At 56.1% G+C, this 16,072-nt stretch overlaps 1 protein-coding gene across 2 annotated transcripts in view; it reads left to right on the forward strand.

Annotated features, from left to right (window-relative positions):
• Positions 1–8,128, forward strand: part of NSMCE2 (NSE2 (MMS21) homolog, SMC5-SMC6 complex SUMO ligase) — a 205,187-nt gene extending 197,059 nt beyond the window's left edge. Inside the window, exon 7 of one of the 2 annotated variants that reach the window (XM_028534065.2) lies at positions 6,173–8,128. In XM_028534065.2, coding sequence (XP_028389866.1) covers positions 6,173–6,290 — 118 coding nt within the window. In that variant the 3' untranslated portion in view covers positions 6,291–8,128. The remainder of the gene's footprint in view (positions 1–6,172) is intronic. The other variant, XM_036031415.1, reaches the window with a different exon arrangement.
• The last annotated feature ends 7,944 nt before the right edge of the window (positions 8,129–16,072 follow it).

Below are 16,072 nucleotides of genomic sequence, written 5' to 3' on the forward strand. Positions count from 1 at the left end.
TGCCCATTCCTTCTAGAAGAGCAGCCTGCTCATTGCAAAGTGGGGAGCGCTCGAGGGCGTTTGGCCTGTCTGAGTTTCCAGCCGACAGCTGAGATGCCCTAGTGAGCTCCCCATCTCACCCCGTAAACATGATTTTCTTTGTTTCTGAGTTACTCGCCCTTTCTTTTCTACTGACGTTTTTTCTGTTCGTTCTCTGAGAAGCAAAATGTTCATTTTTTTTTCATGTAATTGCTAGGAATAGGTATTCCCTGATAGTTCTCGTTTGCAGCTCCTGATCATTCAAGCGTATGGTGTTCTCCTAGAATCGGCTTTGGCCAGGGCGGCTGCGGACACACAGCGCCGACCTCCCAAGACCCAGGACGGGCGGGGGTGGCTCCCTGAACCGGCTCCGCCTTTTAAACGGATCTTCCTCATTGTGTACTTTGACTTTCTAATGCCCTTGGCCCTTTTTGGTAGCACTTGAGTAACACTTATCACTTAAGAAAAAATATCTTTTTCCTCAAAGCTTGGGTGCAGATTCTGCCAACCCTTCCAGTTCTTGTGGCTTAATAATAATAACAACCATGAAGTCCAAGAGGAAGAAGTCTGGGGAATTTATAAAGAAGGTAGTATTTTTCCTGGCCTTGAAAAATGAGAAGGATCTCAGGAAAGGGTAAAGAAGAATCTTTCTGGCCATGAGGCTTGCCCCACCCAGAGCCTGGCCAGCTGGGGGCCGTGGGGGCTGTTTCAGTCACTGTGTGTCGGAGACACAGAGGGAGGAGGACCAATGATGGTGACGACAGGAGAGTGGCGTGAAGGTTCGCTACCGAGGGTGTTGAATGTCATGATTTTGCTGGTCTTCTCACCTATATGTGGGTGCCGATAGTTGTGATTGCCGCATTGGCGTGTTTGAAATCTGAGTGAGACATATGTGAGGTGTGTACAGTGACCGGCGCGTGGTGAGACTCCGTGCACATGATCCTGTCACCATCATCACTGTCATCGCCATCATCTCTGCCACTGCCACTCTATCCATAGGCAAGAGAAAACAGTCCGAGGGAGCAGGGGCCCACCTGGAGTTCCGGAACTTCCTCCAGCGGCTCTCCAGGGGGTGGGTCAGAACGGCGTGCGGGGCAGTGCCCACGGGGGCACTTCCTGGCAGATCAGGTCCTGAGCACTGGGCCGGGGTCAGGTCACGGGGACCGAGGCAGGGGTGAAATCGGAGCGGCGTGGAGGGGAAACGATCGGATTCGGTGGCTGAGCGCTGAAGGGAGGTGGAGGAGGGCCCAGGTGTCCGAATGGGAAGGGGCATCTGGAGGGGGGTGGTGAAGGGGGCGCAGCTGCCCTTAGCCAGCAGAGAGGATGAGGGGTTGAGGCTGCCGTCAGCCGGCAGAGAGGAACAGCGTGGCTCCCGCTGAGTCTGCATCCCCGCAGTCCAGCCCTCTGGAGGTGTCCTGGAGGCGCGTCCATGTGGATTTTCGAACTTGAGAGAGAGCTGTGAACTCATGATGTTGACCGTGAGGCCGTCGGCACCACGGAGTCAAAGGTGGTGGTGGCTGCCCCCCCACACCTCCCGAGAGCAGTCAGGACCTGGGCCTGGCTCTGCTCTGCTCACTGCTGCTTTCAGCACCTGACCCCGGGCCTGAGCTGGCCCCTCTCAGTGGAAGGGCAGTGGGGGAACAAGGCCCCAGCGAAGCTGTCTACGGCGTGGTCCGGAAAGAGAGGGAAGAGAGGAGGGCGGAGTGAAATGGGGGGGCGAGGGGGGCTGGACAGTGGTGGGGGATGGGAGGGGGCACTTGGCAGCAGATGGGAATCCGGCGCCTCTTCGCAGCGTGCCTCAGAGGCTCCTGACGAAGCATGAGGACGTGTCACTTCCCATGATGCACATGCGTGTGATGAGCCGGCCTTTTGTTTAAAAATGTCTGTCTGTGACACATAGTTTGAGAAACCTCAGCCCTTCCTGCTGGATTGTTCTCGCTGTGTTCACTGGCCGGCAGTGCCGCGTCCATTGTGTCCCTGGGCACTGACCGGGGTCCGCTGCCCCTGCTCTGGCCTCTGGGAAGCCCTCCCCCACTGGTTCGAGTCAGAACAAAGTCGGTGAGACTTCAGCCCTAAGTAAATGCTTTTTAAAAAAAAAAAATGATTTCCTGAAATACCTCTCTTAATAATCAGGCTATTTACTATCTTACTAACAAAGCTGTCCTATGATGTCTACATTAATAAGATATTTCCAGGTTTCCACCGCCACGTCTTTCATTTTCTGTTTGAGAACCCCATCTGTGTGACGGAGTCACGCTCACGACCTGTGGCGAGAACGTGAACAGCAGAACTCCGGCGCCGCACGTGCTGTGATTTACCAACAAGTCGTCGAACCTCTCGGAGCCTCAGCTTCTCCCCGTCTGTAGGGCGGAAATAACAACACGTCACAGAACTCGGGGTTCAGGAAGTGGTGGGGAGTTCTGGCCTAGCTCTGGACCCGCAAACGGCCTGGCCGTGGAGTAGCAGACCACTCAGGGGACGGGGCTGCGGGGGCAGCGGAGCGCTAAACAAGCAGCTCCCCGGCCACGAAGGCTGGAGGCCAGCCATGTTGCTAGCGCCGACCCCACTACTTAGTGGCAGGCGCTGTTAGACTCACAGGGTGTGCCAGTGGGTTCCAGTTACTCCCTGCATTTTGGCATGATAGGAATCCATCCCACTCAGTGTTCCAGAAGGGTCTGTAGACCTTCTTTCTAGAACTTTCTGGAGCTGGATTGGACCTTGGAATCGTGGGTCCTTATAAGACTCACAGTCTTATGCTTTGGGGCTGGTGCCGAGGCCAAGGCTCCCCACGGCCTTCTGGGGCCGCCGAGACTCGGGCTCCCCTTGCTCCGCAGACACCTTCGTGCTTGCTGAGTGCTGCGGCGGGGCGCTCCGCCCCGTCCGTGACCCGGCCTCTCCCTCAGGCCTGCAGGTCTGACTCCTGCACGGCCATGACGCAAGAGCTTGAGAGCTTAAAATCGGGCATGGCCACGCCCGACCTGCTCACCAGGATGTCCTGGGGGTGGACGCGCTGTCGCCGTGGAGAGGCCGTTTCCCTGGAGGAGCGGTGCCCTGGTTCGGTGTCACCTCGTGAGGGCCTGGCCTCAGGCTCTGCGGCTTGAACACCTGTGTTTGTTCCCTGGAGATGGGGCGGGGGACAGGGTTCTCCCCCAGCCGCCACGCCCACCCCCCCCCACCCCCCCCCCCCCGCCTCCGGGGAGCCCTGAACTCCTGTTTGTGCTGGGGCTGGCTCTTCCCCACAAGCTTCTCGGGTGCCGAGCAGTTCCTAGAGCAGGAGTGGCTCGAGGTGGCAGTGAGTTCCTTGACCCTTGTCACGCATCATCCTGTGATTTCTCACAACACCCCATGCTCTGCCTTCATCTTCATAGAAGGAGAAGCGGAGGCACTGGCATTGCCTGGAGGGGAGGGCCAGGTCTTCTTCACTCCTGACCCTGCACCTGTGTCATCGGGCTGCCTGGCTCCCTGTGGGCAGGCTTTTGGTGAATGCCTCTGGCCCCAGAGGTTACCCCCTAAGCGAGCTCAGACCTCTGTGTTCGACACGGCTCGCCCCGGACCCTGTCCCTCCCTGATGAGCACGCCTGCGCGCTCTGCAGCTGAGCGGTGTGGTTCGTCCCGCCAGACGTTCTCAGAATGCTCTCATCTACCAGCCAAAGCCACTGATGTCATCAGGAAGTGCTCCCCACCTCACTCCCCACTTCCCTGTCCACCGCTTATTCACTGTCTGCCTGCCTGCCGCTGGCGGGGCCTTTGCCCTGCGGCGGGGGAGAGAGCAGGGCCGGGCCAGCACTCGGCGTGGGTGTCCAGGGGCCTGGGGAACGTTCAGTGAGGTCCGTCCCCGCCACCTACTTCACGTCCCAGAGGTTGAGATGATGAAAAAGGCCCTTTCTGGGGTCACAAAAGTGCCCGTGTCCTTTTCACGTTCGCTGCTGTTTCCTCTCGTTCTTAAAGAACCTGTCCACCTGGACGCACCAGGTGTTTGGGGAGAGTGGAAGACATCTCCCAAGCACCTTCGGTCCTCGCCCGGGTCTGTCCCGCCTTTCGGCGTCTCTGGGCCACACTGGAAGGAGAGGCGTTGTCTTGGGCCACACGTTAAATATGCAAACGCTAACAAAAATAAAAAAGTCTCATCGTGTTGTAAGCAAATTGGCGATTCTGTGCCGGGCAAAGCCCAGGCATCAGGATGAGACACACCTGGGCCGCCTCGCCCGCTCCCCTTCCCCGCGGCGGCCCTGTCAGAGCCGCACCTCAGCACCTGTGCCTGACCATCGGGGCACGGTTAGTGCTTTAATACTGTGAACACTGCGAACACGCATGCCGTCCCTCACAGCGACTGCCGTCCCTCCCGTGTGAAGTCGCCCTTCTCCTGCGTGCCGGCCCGCCGGACTGCCTGCTGCTGGGCAAGCGAGGGTCCTGGGTCCCGTGACCCGCTGTCTCCCCCCCACCCCCACCCCCATTATATCTTTCTTCTTGTGTTTATTATTTTTGACCTTGTTTCGTATGTTGTTCTTGATCTCACTGTACCCGTGCTATTTGGGGAGCTGTCTCAGATCACTAGGCCGGAGCTGCATGTGGGCGGGAACCTGCATTTGCATTTCACAGCTGGGGGCCTGGGACCCAGCAGCACGGGACACGTCGCAGAGCAGGGCCAAGCGAGTGCGTGGAAGTGGGTGTGCGTGTGCTGCACGTGTGCGGGCAGGGAGATCCTCAGCTGTAAAACGCATTAGAACGGCGATGGGGGAGCAAGCGGGGATCGGGCAGGGAGCGGACGACACCGGGCAGGGGCTGCCTGCAGTGGCGCGGGACAGCGCCTCTTCCCCATCTTAAATCGGGGGCGGCGGAGGCACAGAAAGGTAAAGTGAGTCGCCCGCGGTCTCACAACTGGCGAGTGGGCGGTGGAGGCGGAATTCAGACCTGGGTCAGCTTGACTCCAAGCGCCGGGCGCCTTCCTCCACCAAAGGCTTGCTCATGCTGGGGAGAAATCAGGTGACTGCGTCCCACCCTCTGCCTGCAGAGGGGAGACCACATCCAAACAGAGCCCTGCGTGTAAGTTCCTCCCCGCCCGCATGTGGGTGAGTCACCGCCGAGCCCTCCGGCCACAGCCACAGCCACAGCCGAGGTCCCCACCGGCTCACTCAGCCCCCCCCCCCCGCCCCCCGAGGCCCTGCGGGTGTTTCAGGGGGAACACGCACCTGTGAGCACTCTCGGTTCCTCCCCGGCCTGGTGTTCTCCTTGTTCCCCTTAGAGGTGAAGGCACCTGCCACCCGTCGCGCGCCGGCTCAGGCCGAGCCCCGAATGGAGCTCTTCTCCCCCTTCTCACTGCGATCCGGCAGCAGGTCCACGAGGGTCTGCTCTCCGTTCCGTCCCGAAGGTCACCGCTGCTGCCGCCACCCGCATCCACACTGCCCCCGCCCCGGACTGGTGCAGGCCCCCCCTCATTGTCCCGGCGGCCACCCTGCCTGTGTTCCCCACAAAGCAGCCGGAGCCTTGTTTTCTGAATGACAACCGAACCACACCCTCCCTGGTGCAAGCCCTCCGCTGTGTTGTCCTCCGATTGACCAGCAGACCCAAAGCCCTGCTCCGCCCCTGGCCTCACCTCCAGGGCGCCCCCTCCCTCCTGCCCCAGGTGTCGCAGTCGCCCTGAGCACGCCCTGACCGCGTCTGTTCTGCGGGCTGCGGGCTGCTGCCCCCTGGGCTGCTACACGCGCTGCTGCCCGGCCCGGCCACACGGGGCACTTGTTCCAGAGGAGACCTCCACGAGGCTTGCCCTGACCCCCGCTGGCAAAGCCTGGCGTCCTGGCATCCCTCCCCCGCTCAGCCGTCCTCCTTGCCTTCATAGCACACTTAACACAAATAGAACTTCCAGTCTGCACCTGTCTGGGGACTCAGTGAGCGCCTGTGTCCCCCACTGGGCAGTGAGTGCCGTGCCGGGGAGTGGGCATGGGGTGGGCGTTGCCTGTGCCCCCCCACCCCACTGGGGACAGGGCCCGGCCGGGTGGGCCTCAGTGAGCTCGTGGATGCGCGCACGTCACTCCCAAGGCCTAAACCACGCTGCTTTCTGGTAGAATGCCCTCCCGTCGGTGCGCATGTGGGGAAGAAGTTCGTGCTGAAGGCATTCAAGTCGAGTGACCTGACTTACTTTTTTAATCCCTCCCAGTTGCCCTAAAATCGGCTGCAGCCACACGGACGTGAGAATGAGCGACCTGGTCCAGGAGGAGGTGCTCAGGAGGGCGATCGAGAGCCACCACAAGAAGAGACACCGCGAGTCCGAGTAGGAAGGACCCGCCTCCCCGCAGGGAGCCCTCAGCAGCCTACCTCCTGCCCCGGCCGCCTGGAGAGAGCGCGCCGTCCGGGCGCTCGGACCGGCTGCACTGCATGCCTCGTTTGGGGTAACGCTCGAAGGTTTTAAGTGTCACCGAAAGCATTTTTCTATGTTACAATAAAAACTCAAGGAAAGCCTATTGTTGATTTTCAAGCATTCTGTAACTTAAAATAAAACTCGGACTCTCCGCAGCTGTCCTGCCGGCGCGCCGCCCGCGCTGCGCCCTGCTCCCTGGTGCAGGCTGGGGCGCCCGGCCTGCCCGTGTCTCCCGCTCCAGACTGTTTGTATCTGTGTTGTCGTTCCAACCGAGCCGTGTCTTTCGAGGGATATTTGAAATGGAAACACGTAGAAACACCCCAGTTGCAAGCGTTTTCTGCCAGCACAGTGAGTGACAGCGTGAGGCGAGAAAGTGAAGCCAGTTTATCACCCATAAAGGGTCACGTTGTCTAGTGACTAGTGACAGTTGCAAACAGGGAGGAGCTGTTCGCTGTCGCTCCGGCTGCACAGGATGCCGTGCAGCGGGCCGGTCTGGGCCGTGGCCGCTGCTGCCCGCCCCCCGCCCCCCGCCCCCCGCCCCCGGCTCTGCACTGTTGTCCGTGGGAAGCCACCACGTCTCGACTGTTCTCTGCCTTGCCCGGTGGCTCTCCGCGAGTGGCTTCCTCCCCACCCAGGACCTTGGGGTCTCCACCACAAAGCAAAGGTGCTGAGCCAGCCATTCTCTGATGCCCCCTCGGCCCCCAAAGGCCCCCAAAGGCGGCGGCCTGACAGCCAGCAGTCTGTAAACTGAATCTCGTTGGTTATATTCTAATTGTGTGAAGGGTGCTAACCTGTTAATAGTCTTCATAGCACCCTTTCACCAACTAGAATATTCAACGAAACCAACCTCATATCCTGAATACATTCGGAAACCAAGAGTAGAGAATAATTTATTGAGCACTGACTGTATACCAGGTGCTATTCCAGCTTACACATGTATTAACTCCTGTAATTGCTTGATGAGTGTGCTACAGTTACTGTTCCCACTTTCCAGATGAGTAAACTGAGGCCCAGTGAAGGGAGTAACCCGTGGACATTCATAGAGCCAGTGGGTGGCTGAGCTGGGACAGGAAGTTAGCTTGTCTGGTCTCCAAGTCTGCATCCTTAATTCCATGTTCCCCTCCTCCCTGCTGATTTCTGGAGAATCTCAAAATACATTCAAAGTCCACCTTTAAAAACCGAACCCTTTGTGAACAAGCGTAGACATGTGCGCAAAGCATGTCCATTTAAATGCAGAAAACCACTGAGTTTGACATCTGAGAGGCAGTGACCGCTGCAGACCAACAACATTTCCGTTGAAAAACCTGGTCTGGAAAGGGCAGCGTGAATTTTGAAAACATTTTCATGGAATTCAGAGAGTAGTGTGACATTCCGTTGCTACAAGCTAAGTGATTTTGAATTTCTTAAGATGCTTTATCTGAATCAGGCGTCCTGAGGAAATGATTAAGTTGAAGCCAGAACAAACATACTTTTCATGGAATGCGGTTCTTTTGTGAAATGGTTTGTTTCCTAAACAGAGAGAGCCCAGCATGAAATGTCCGTGCAAGATTCGAGTTGCACTTTTCCCCAAGTCTTTCTAAAGAGAATGCAAGATATTAGTGGAGATACCGGTGTCCGATTGGAAAATGCCAAATGACCGTATTCAGCTATGGAAAAAGTATAGCATGTATATCTTGTGAAACTTTTGCCTTTTTTGAGTCTCCGGAAACTATGTTTTGTATATTTGTCTCTCCAATTAAAGAATGTGAAGTTTTATGTAAAACGTGTCTGCATCTTTGAGGATGTAGACATCTGGTCTTCGTCGTCACTCTGGCACACGCGTCCGACTTCCATGGCAGGAGCCTTCCCCCGACGGGCCCCCTGTCCTGCAGCGGACACCATGTTTCTCTCGCTGAGAACCCCAACAACACAAGCAACCGGAAGGGCAGGCTTGCTCATGGAGGCAAGGCAGGAGTGCCGGCTCCCCCCCTCCCGGGGCAGCCCCCGAGTCCCACCCCAGATCACCCGCGGCCCCGTGGGTGACATTTGAAAACCACAGCAGACGCTGGAGCTCCATCGTGTTTTCAGATGTGACTGATTTAAGGCTTGGACAAGCCTGTGAACATGGCATTTTTTTATGTGCTAGTTCCTTTCAGAAACTTTCAATTGGGTAAGTTGAAAACATTACCGCGAACTCCCAAAGATGAGATCATTCCCTTCTCGCCTGATCTAGAACTTTGAACACGGAGGTCCAGCTTGGAGCAGCCGCGACCTTGAGTGCCACATCCAGCTGAACATGCCCCCCCCCCAACTGAGGGTGCGTGGGGCAGAGAGAAATCACAAGACTAAGGGGAACCGAGCCCACCATCAGCTGGTTGCTGGCTCCACTCACACCAGGCTCAGGTCCAAGTGCCTTAAACGTGTCACCGAAGTGAATCCTCCCTACACCCCTTGAAGGTGGGGTTGGTGGCCCGTTTTACAGATGAGGAAACCCAGGCTTTGAGTCATTGAATCATTTGCCTGAGGTCCCTTGCTAGTGAGTGCGGAGACAGCGATCTGACCCACCAGGCTCTTTGCCCCAGGACCCCAGGGGACACCCACGACCAGCCCACCTGCTCTCTGTCCCGTCTCCCTTACTCCATTACTGAGACCACCGTGTCCCAGGCCCGCGGCCCCAGTCAGCCACACAGTGAGCACAGCCCAGTGCTTCCCTCTTCCCTCGCTCCTTCTGCGAAGGCCCCGCCAAGTCCGGGCCCTGCTTCCCGGCTTGGCGCTTAGACTGTGGCCCAGGCTCCCAGCTGGCCCCCGACCTCTGACCCGTCCCCTCCCACCCTTACCTCCTAGAATGCTGGTGGGCAGTTCCACACCCTGCTCTGCAGAATCATACACCCAGGATCGTGCCACACTGCAGCCCCACCCCCGTCCCCCCAACACTCCCCGTGTCCCCAACACTCCGGTGCACCCCGCATGTGACAGGCCCCCTCCGGGACGGGAGTGAGCCCTCCGCAGTCCTGACGGGCACAGGTGGATGCCCTTGGGCAGCTCCCTTCACAGCTGCAGGCCCCAGGTTTTCCCTGTCAACGCAAGGGCTCAGGCTTCCCTTCAGGGTTTCTTTAAGCCCGAGATTCCGTGTCTCATTGTCCATGAACGTGGGGAGGTACACGGCCCTTTGGACGGAAAGCCGGCCGACGTGGGAATCAGCACACATTTCAGCCAAATGTGCGCACTGCAGCTTCACCTGTTTATTCAACAAACACTTCTTAAGGCCCCCTACGTGGCCGGGTTTCGTGCTCATCCCTGGATACAAAGATCCCCTTATGAAGGGAGTCTTGTCTAGTCGGGGCAGACAGACATGCACAAAACTGAATCCCACAGACGGCCATGTGACTGCCACATAGAGAGGACAGTGACACAGAGGAAACAGAAAACCCGTTGCACGAACAAACTGCTTTAGTAAATCTGGTAACAATTCAAACCCTTCTGATTGGGAGATGGGGCAAATCATGAGGGCGGATTATTCAGCTGTACTGGAAATTCGGTACATTTTGGAACCCTGCCTTCTAGCTTGTATCGAACTGTGGAAGGGGGAACTAATCAAAAAAAAAAAAAATGGAAGGGGAGCAGACCTCTCGTTGCCTATGTGCTAGTCAGTGCGTACAAACCGGTGCAGCCACTTGGAAAAGTTTGGCTTAAAAAAAAAACAAAACTTTAACAAATGTATCACACACCCCGGCAAGTCCACTCCCACACAGAATTTCCAAGAGACGCGAACACCTACATTCACACAAGGACTTAGGAAAGTTCTTAAGGAGCATGATTTATAATCACGAAAAAGTGGAGACAACCCGTATGTCCAGATGGCGAATGGCTACGCGAACGTGGTGGGTCACACAGTGGACGTGCCATACATAGCATGGCTGAATGTGATGTACATGCATGACATGATGTATGTACATGCGTGATGTACATGCGTGACATGTCCAGAACAGACAGCTCTGCGGGGACGGAGAGCAGGTCCGTGGTGCCCGGGGCTGGAGGCGAGGATGGGGAGTGACTCGCTCGAGGGGTCGCCCTGGGGCGAAGGAAATGGGCTAGAACTGGGTCTAGGTGAAGACCGCACGGCCCTGGGCTTGCTGGGAGTCACTGTGTCCAGCACCTGAGGCGGGCACTGGGCGGTCTGTGAGTGACGTGAACCAGGGAGCCGAGAGGCTGCTGCTGCTGCAGAGGGCAAGGAGGGGAGAGCCCTCCGTGCAGTCCACGTAAAACACGCAGCTCGGGGGCCCTCGGTGCCCCCAATGCAACTGGCAGCCAAGCCTCTGCCAATCTTCTAAGAAGAGCTTTCAAATCTCAATCGTAAAGGTTTTACTGAAATAAGAATTCTACTCAAGCCTCAAGAAATCCAGGATTAAAAGAAGCAATTACTATAAAGAAAAAAAAAAAGTAAAGGTTAGTGAGAAGTATGAGTCGTGGCTGATAACAATAAGGAACCTAATTGTATCTATTTCTATTCATCACCCAATTGTATATTCCTTTTCTATGCAGTGATTACTAACGGTGATCAATAGTGCTAATTGGCTATTGTCATTTATTTTTAAGTATAATAGAGTGGAAACCTTTCCAGTTCTCTCGGTCCACCCTGCCACTGGGCAGGGTGCAATCCAGCCCTTGCAGATGCCCTGGTCATCATTCAGTGGACAGCAGAAGGACCCAAACTTAAAACAAGATCATAAACATGTATGGCCACAGAGAGAAACATTTAGTGGGAATTTTTGTATGCACAAATGCAACATCAGTTTGCAAACAAAAACAAAAAGAAAAAGCAAGCTATAATTATGAAAGGGAGCCACCCCAGGATGGTCCTCTGTCGTGAACAGAATGCCACCCAGAAGTGCAGCGTGTTGAGGAAGAAGTCGGAATGCGGCTGGGTCCTGTGCGGGATGGTGGCCGTTCAGGGTCAGGGCAGGCCGGCCGGCGGGCGGGCGGGCCCTGTGGGGGCCCCAGGCCGAGCTTCCAGGCTGGTTAGGGTCACCGTAGTTCAGATTTGGCTGGAGAACAGTAAAAACAAGGCTGGGGATGATGAAACCTAGATGCAGTGTTGAAAGGAAGGGGGATGTTTTTGCCCACAGAGGAAAATCTGAGGCTTCTGTTTTATACAAAACATGGGACCGTGTGAAGAAAATTAACAAGTGCCGCGAGACGGCCAACCAAAGGTTCTTTGATACGCAAGAAAAAAATTACTGTTAGCTTCTTAGCCCAAGACTCCTTGTCCAGGACAGCATGGATTCCCCAGGGAACTGCGGGTAAAAATTCAGAAGGTTTATGAATTAGCATGGGGGGGGACATTACATCTCTCCTTTCACCAACCTCTAATTGGACCTGAGCGTCTCCTACCATCGCGAATGCAGGTGACAAATTCCAGTAGGATGAACCTATTGACTCCATCGCCCAGAAAAAATGATAACTATTTTCATATGCATCCCTGTTGCTGTAGATAAATTCACACCGGCCTCTTCTTTTAAAATACAGCCCTTCGCTCACTCCCGGCGATGAGGCACTAACAGAGATTGGACGTACCCTCTCACCTTCAACAAATGAAAATCCAGACAACATACATGGAACAGTGCATGGGACGCCAGCCCTGGCGGGCTGCCGGGAGAGTTCCCAGGCTGCCGTGGGGGGACGGGGTGTGGGGGGTCAGTCTGTGTGAGTCGCGGGACTGAAGAGGCAGGGAGGCCAAGCAGCAGGGACGTGGGAAGCAGAGGACGGGACAGGGGAGCGCTGCCCAGACGGCGAGCTCTGGGGACTGTCGGAGGGTCTCCCTCTGAGTCATCCTCAGCTCCCGTCTGAGGGAACTACCTGAGGCTGGGAAAGAACCTCTCGGAGGATCAGAGGGAACGAAAACCCAGGCCCCGCAGACCCCCACAGGCCCCTGCATGCTCCTTCTCCCATCAGCCAGGGCGGAGCCGAGGGACCAGAGGATGCGCTCGTCCTGCCCAACAATGCTAGAGAGACAGCCTCGAAGGCAAGGGTAGGGGGAGGTTTGTGTGAAGGGCCAGGCAGTCATGGCCTCGGCTTTACGGGACGTTTGGTCTCTGTCGCCACGGCTCCCCTCTGTCTGCCACAGGAGCAGGAGAGCCCCCACGGGCGATGCGGAAATGATGGATCGACAGTGGCTGTGTGCCAATAAAACTTTATTCACAGGTGCTGAAATTTTAATTTCATATAACTATCATGTGCCACAAAATAAGATGCTGCTGATTTTCTTTTTCAGCCGTTTGAAAACACGAAAACCCTTCTTCGCTTGTGAGCCACACAGAGATAGGGGGCCACGTGTGACCCCCGGGCTGTAATTCGCTGACCTCTGATGAAAAAGATGCAACTCTTTCTAATTAGCTGAGTCCCAGAACAAGGCTCAACAACATTTAAAAGAATACCCAAAAAGAGAAATTCAGCTACCAACAATATCTGAAGGTTCAACATCAAGTTTGGAAAGTTCAAGCATGAGAAGAAGTGCCAAAATGTAATCTATGATAAAGAGAGAAATTAGTCAATAGAAATAGACTCAGAAATGACCGTGGCTGTGGGATTAATAGGAAAGGACATAAAAGAGCCATGAAGATAAACTCCACATGTTCAGAAAGGCAGAGGAAAGCACAGTGTGCTGTGGAGGGACAGAGAGGGTCTAAAAATGACTCGAATCAAATTACCTTTGTTTCTTTATTAAAACTACTTTATTCCCAGAAAATAAAAATGTGTATCTGCAATGAAAAACGCATTGTGTGGGGTTAACAGCAGATGAGACACGGCTGCGGAAGAGATTGCGAGGTTGAAGATACAGCGGTAGAAACTGGGAAAACGGAATCACCAGAAGACGGGCACAAAAAAACAACGAAAATGGAACACTCACAGAGAACGTGGCAGACGGGGCGTCAGTGAGCTGCGGGGCACCAGCAGGCCAACACAGGTGCATCCGGAATCCCCGAAGACAGCAACAGAGAAGGAGGACAAAATGAAGTCTTCGAAGAGCTGAAAGACAGTACTTATTAAACCTTAATAAAGAGGCAAATCTACTAGATCACAAATTCCTGTTTCAAAATGTTTCAGTGGCGGTACTTTCAATATGATTGGCCTCCTTTGTAATCTTAGCTTTTAAAAGCTTTGCTCTGAAAAGGGGTGCAACACTTTGCCGGACCACCCAAGGGTGCAAGGTGCAACGGAGGTCGAGAACCCTGTTGGCACTTGTGCCCTGGCAGCTGGGGGCCCCTCCCCTCACTCTGGGCCGTTCTCTGCAGGCTCTGCTGTGACCCAGGAATCCCTAGCACCTGGCGCGGAGCCTCAGTGACCCTTTGGTGAAGAATGAATGAGAACTGGAACGTTCTCTGTGTCCTCAGGAGACTGAACAAGAAGAAACGGGCGTGGATTAGCACCGGTGAAGTCCCCCGCCGACCAGCGGTAGTTGCCTTCTGCAGAGTTCGCCCTGCACTCCTCACACACACTATGCGTGAACCTTCCCATCGGCCCTGGGTGCAGATGAGGAAGCTGGGCCCCGCCCCACCCTGCAGTCCTCCTGTGCAGGGTCTTGGAGCTTGTGAGGAATGGGGCTCCCCATCCCCAAAGCATGCCCCCGGTGACCAAGCTGTGGCTTGATGGGAAAGGACTTCGTGGTGAAGGTTGACCGTGTCCCGAGCCAGACCACGGCACGGGTGTGCGGGTTCCCCGAGGAAACCCCAGCATCAGCAGTGCTGGTCCCCCCAGCGGGATGCTCCGGGCCCACCTAACCCCTGGGCCCGATGCCCTTTCATCAAGGTGAGCTCACACCCGGGCCCTGGGGAGAGGCGGTGGGGTGTGGAATCCAAGGTGCAGCCCTTGGCCTTGGCCCTGCCTTAGCCACACACCACCTGTCACCACCAACTTCCTCCAGAGGCTCCCTCAGGGCCTCCCTCTATTCAGAGGAGAAGCAGTAGTGGGCGGGGTCTTGGGAGGCCACACCTTGTTGCTACTCGTTTCTGCCCCGACGTTCCTGACATGATTCTTCTACTAGACTAGTAATTCCAGGTTGGCCGGAATACAATACAGCAAGAGCGTGGGACACGCAGGGTCAGGGGGTCATGTCTCAGACCCCTGGGCTGGGTGGCAGTGGTGACAGCTCCCTCCCACCTATTTCCTCCTGTCCTTGAGACTCAGGGTGCGTGTCCTCTCCCTCCACTGGCTGTGTCTGGGGAGTGAAATCACCTCTGAGTCACACACTCCCTCCGCTTCCAGGTTTCCCGGAGTGAGGTCCAGGAACACCGAGCTCTGGAGAGCTTGTTAGAATGCAGGTGCCCAGGTCCCACCCCGGACTGACTGCATCCGAGTCCTGGGAGGCAGGCCTGGGAGTCTCTTTTACAAGTTTCCCGGCGGACGGTCATTCACACTCCATGGGATGGCGGTGTATCTGGCATACAGGACAAGCCCAGAACAAGGAACGTTCGTTGGCTTAGGAAAGCCGAAAGGAGCGACAAACACTAGAGGTGCAGTCCTGAAACACCGCGTCCTTGCGTCAACAGCTTAAAAAAGGCCGTAGGTAAGTTCCAAGGGTTGTGCATCTTTTTCCTTAAAAGACAAACCTTCCGATGCGTCGAAAGCCAGATGACCCACGGCATCCAGGTCCACTCATCACCCCCTCCCTTCCGGCCCCTTCAGGCTTACCCCCCGCCGATGGTCACCAGTCACCCCTCAAGGTGGCATCCGTTCATCTCCAGCCCTCGGGCCCCCCAACACGGTGACGTCTCGAAAACAAACCAAAATGTCCTCACTCTGCTTGCCCCGATCAACCTAAATTTCATACACACTGAAGGCTTGGGAATGGGCTGACATGCTTCCAGAGAGAGAGGGGGATCGCTAGCCACCCGCCCCCCAGCTGGCTCTGGGCTCAGTCGGCACTTTGGGCAAGAACCCCAGATCCCCCAGGAGCGCAGCGCTTCCCGGACTGCGGCTGTCCGAGCTCCGCCACCAGAGCCTTCCCGTACCCGCCGTGGCCAGCGTTGTTTTTTGCTTAGTTTTCTACTTTAACCAAGTCACTTCGAAAACCCTTCGGCCTTCTTCTAAATCAAAATATACACAAAATTACCGGTTTGATGTGCTAAGTAGATTTTAAAACACATTACAGTGCTTGTGGGTTTCTTCAAGTAAGAGAAATGGGTGTCTGGAAGCACCTACAGTTGCCCTGGGGAGCTCCGTGGGAAACCCTGGCAGGGAGCGGGGCGGGGGCCAGGCCAGCGCCCAAAGCCTGCCCACGCTCACCAGGGTTCTCCTAGGAGCCGCCCGCCTTCCACACACTCCGGCGGCGGCGCTGAAATAAAGAAGTCCCTCGCGAGTAGCCTGACACCAGCATGAGGCTTTGGCTATTAATCATCCAGGCATGCCCGCCCGCCCGCCCACCCACTGTGGTTGGGGTTTCAGCAGGACGGGCAGAACGGACGGGGCCTGGAGGGGGTTGTGCTGACCCAAGAATCTGAGTTTCACAGGAGAAGTGCAAACCGGGGAGCATGCTGGCTCACACCCACACAGCTCGGCCGAGCATTCCCATCTGTCCCCAGGCCCGTGACGGCAAGCTCGGTCCCATCCGTTTCCTTGAGGCAGGTGACGTCCGGCCAGCCGCCCACGGGAGCCACACGGGGAGAAGCCGGCTCCCGACACCCCTGGGGCACTGGTTTTCTACAAATCGATGTTTGTAGATCC

Source organism: Phyllostomus discolor, chromosome 7 (genome assembly GCF_004126475.2).
Source record: "Phyllostomus discolor isolate MPI-MPIP mPhyDis1 chromosome 7, mPhyDis1.pri.v3, whole genome shotgun sequence".
Classification (NCBI taxonomy): Eukaryota; Metazoa; Chordata; class Mammalia; order Chiroptera; family Phyllostomidae; genus Phyllostomus; species Phyllostomus discolor.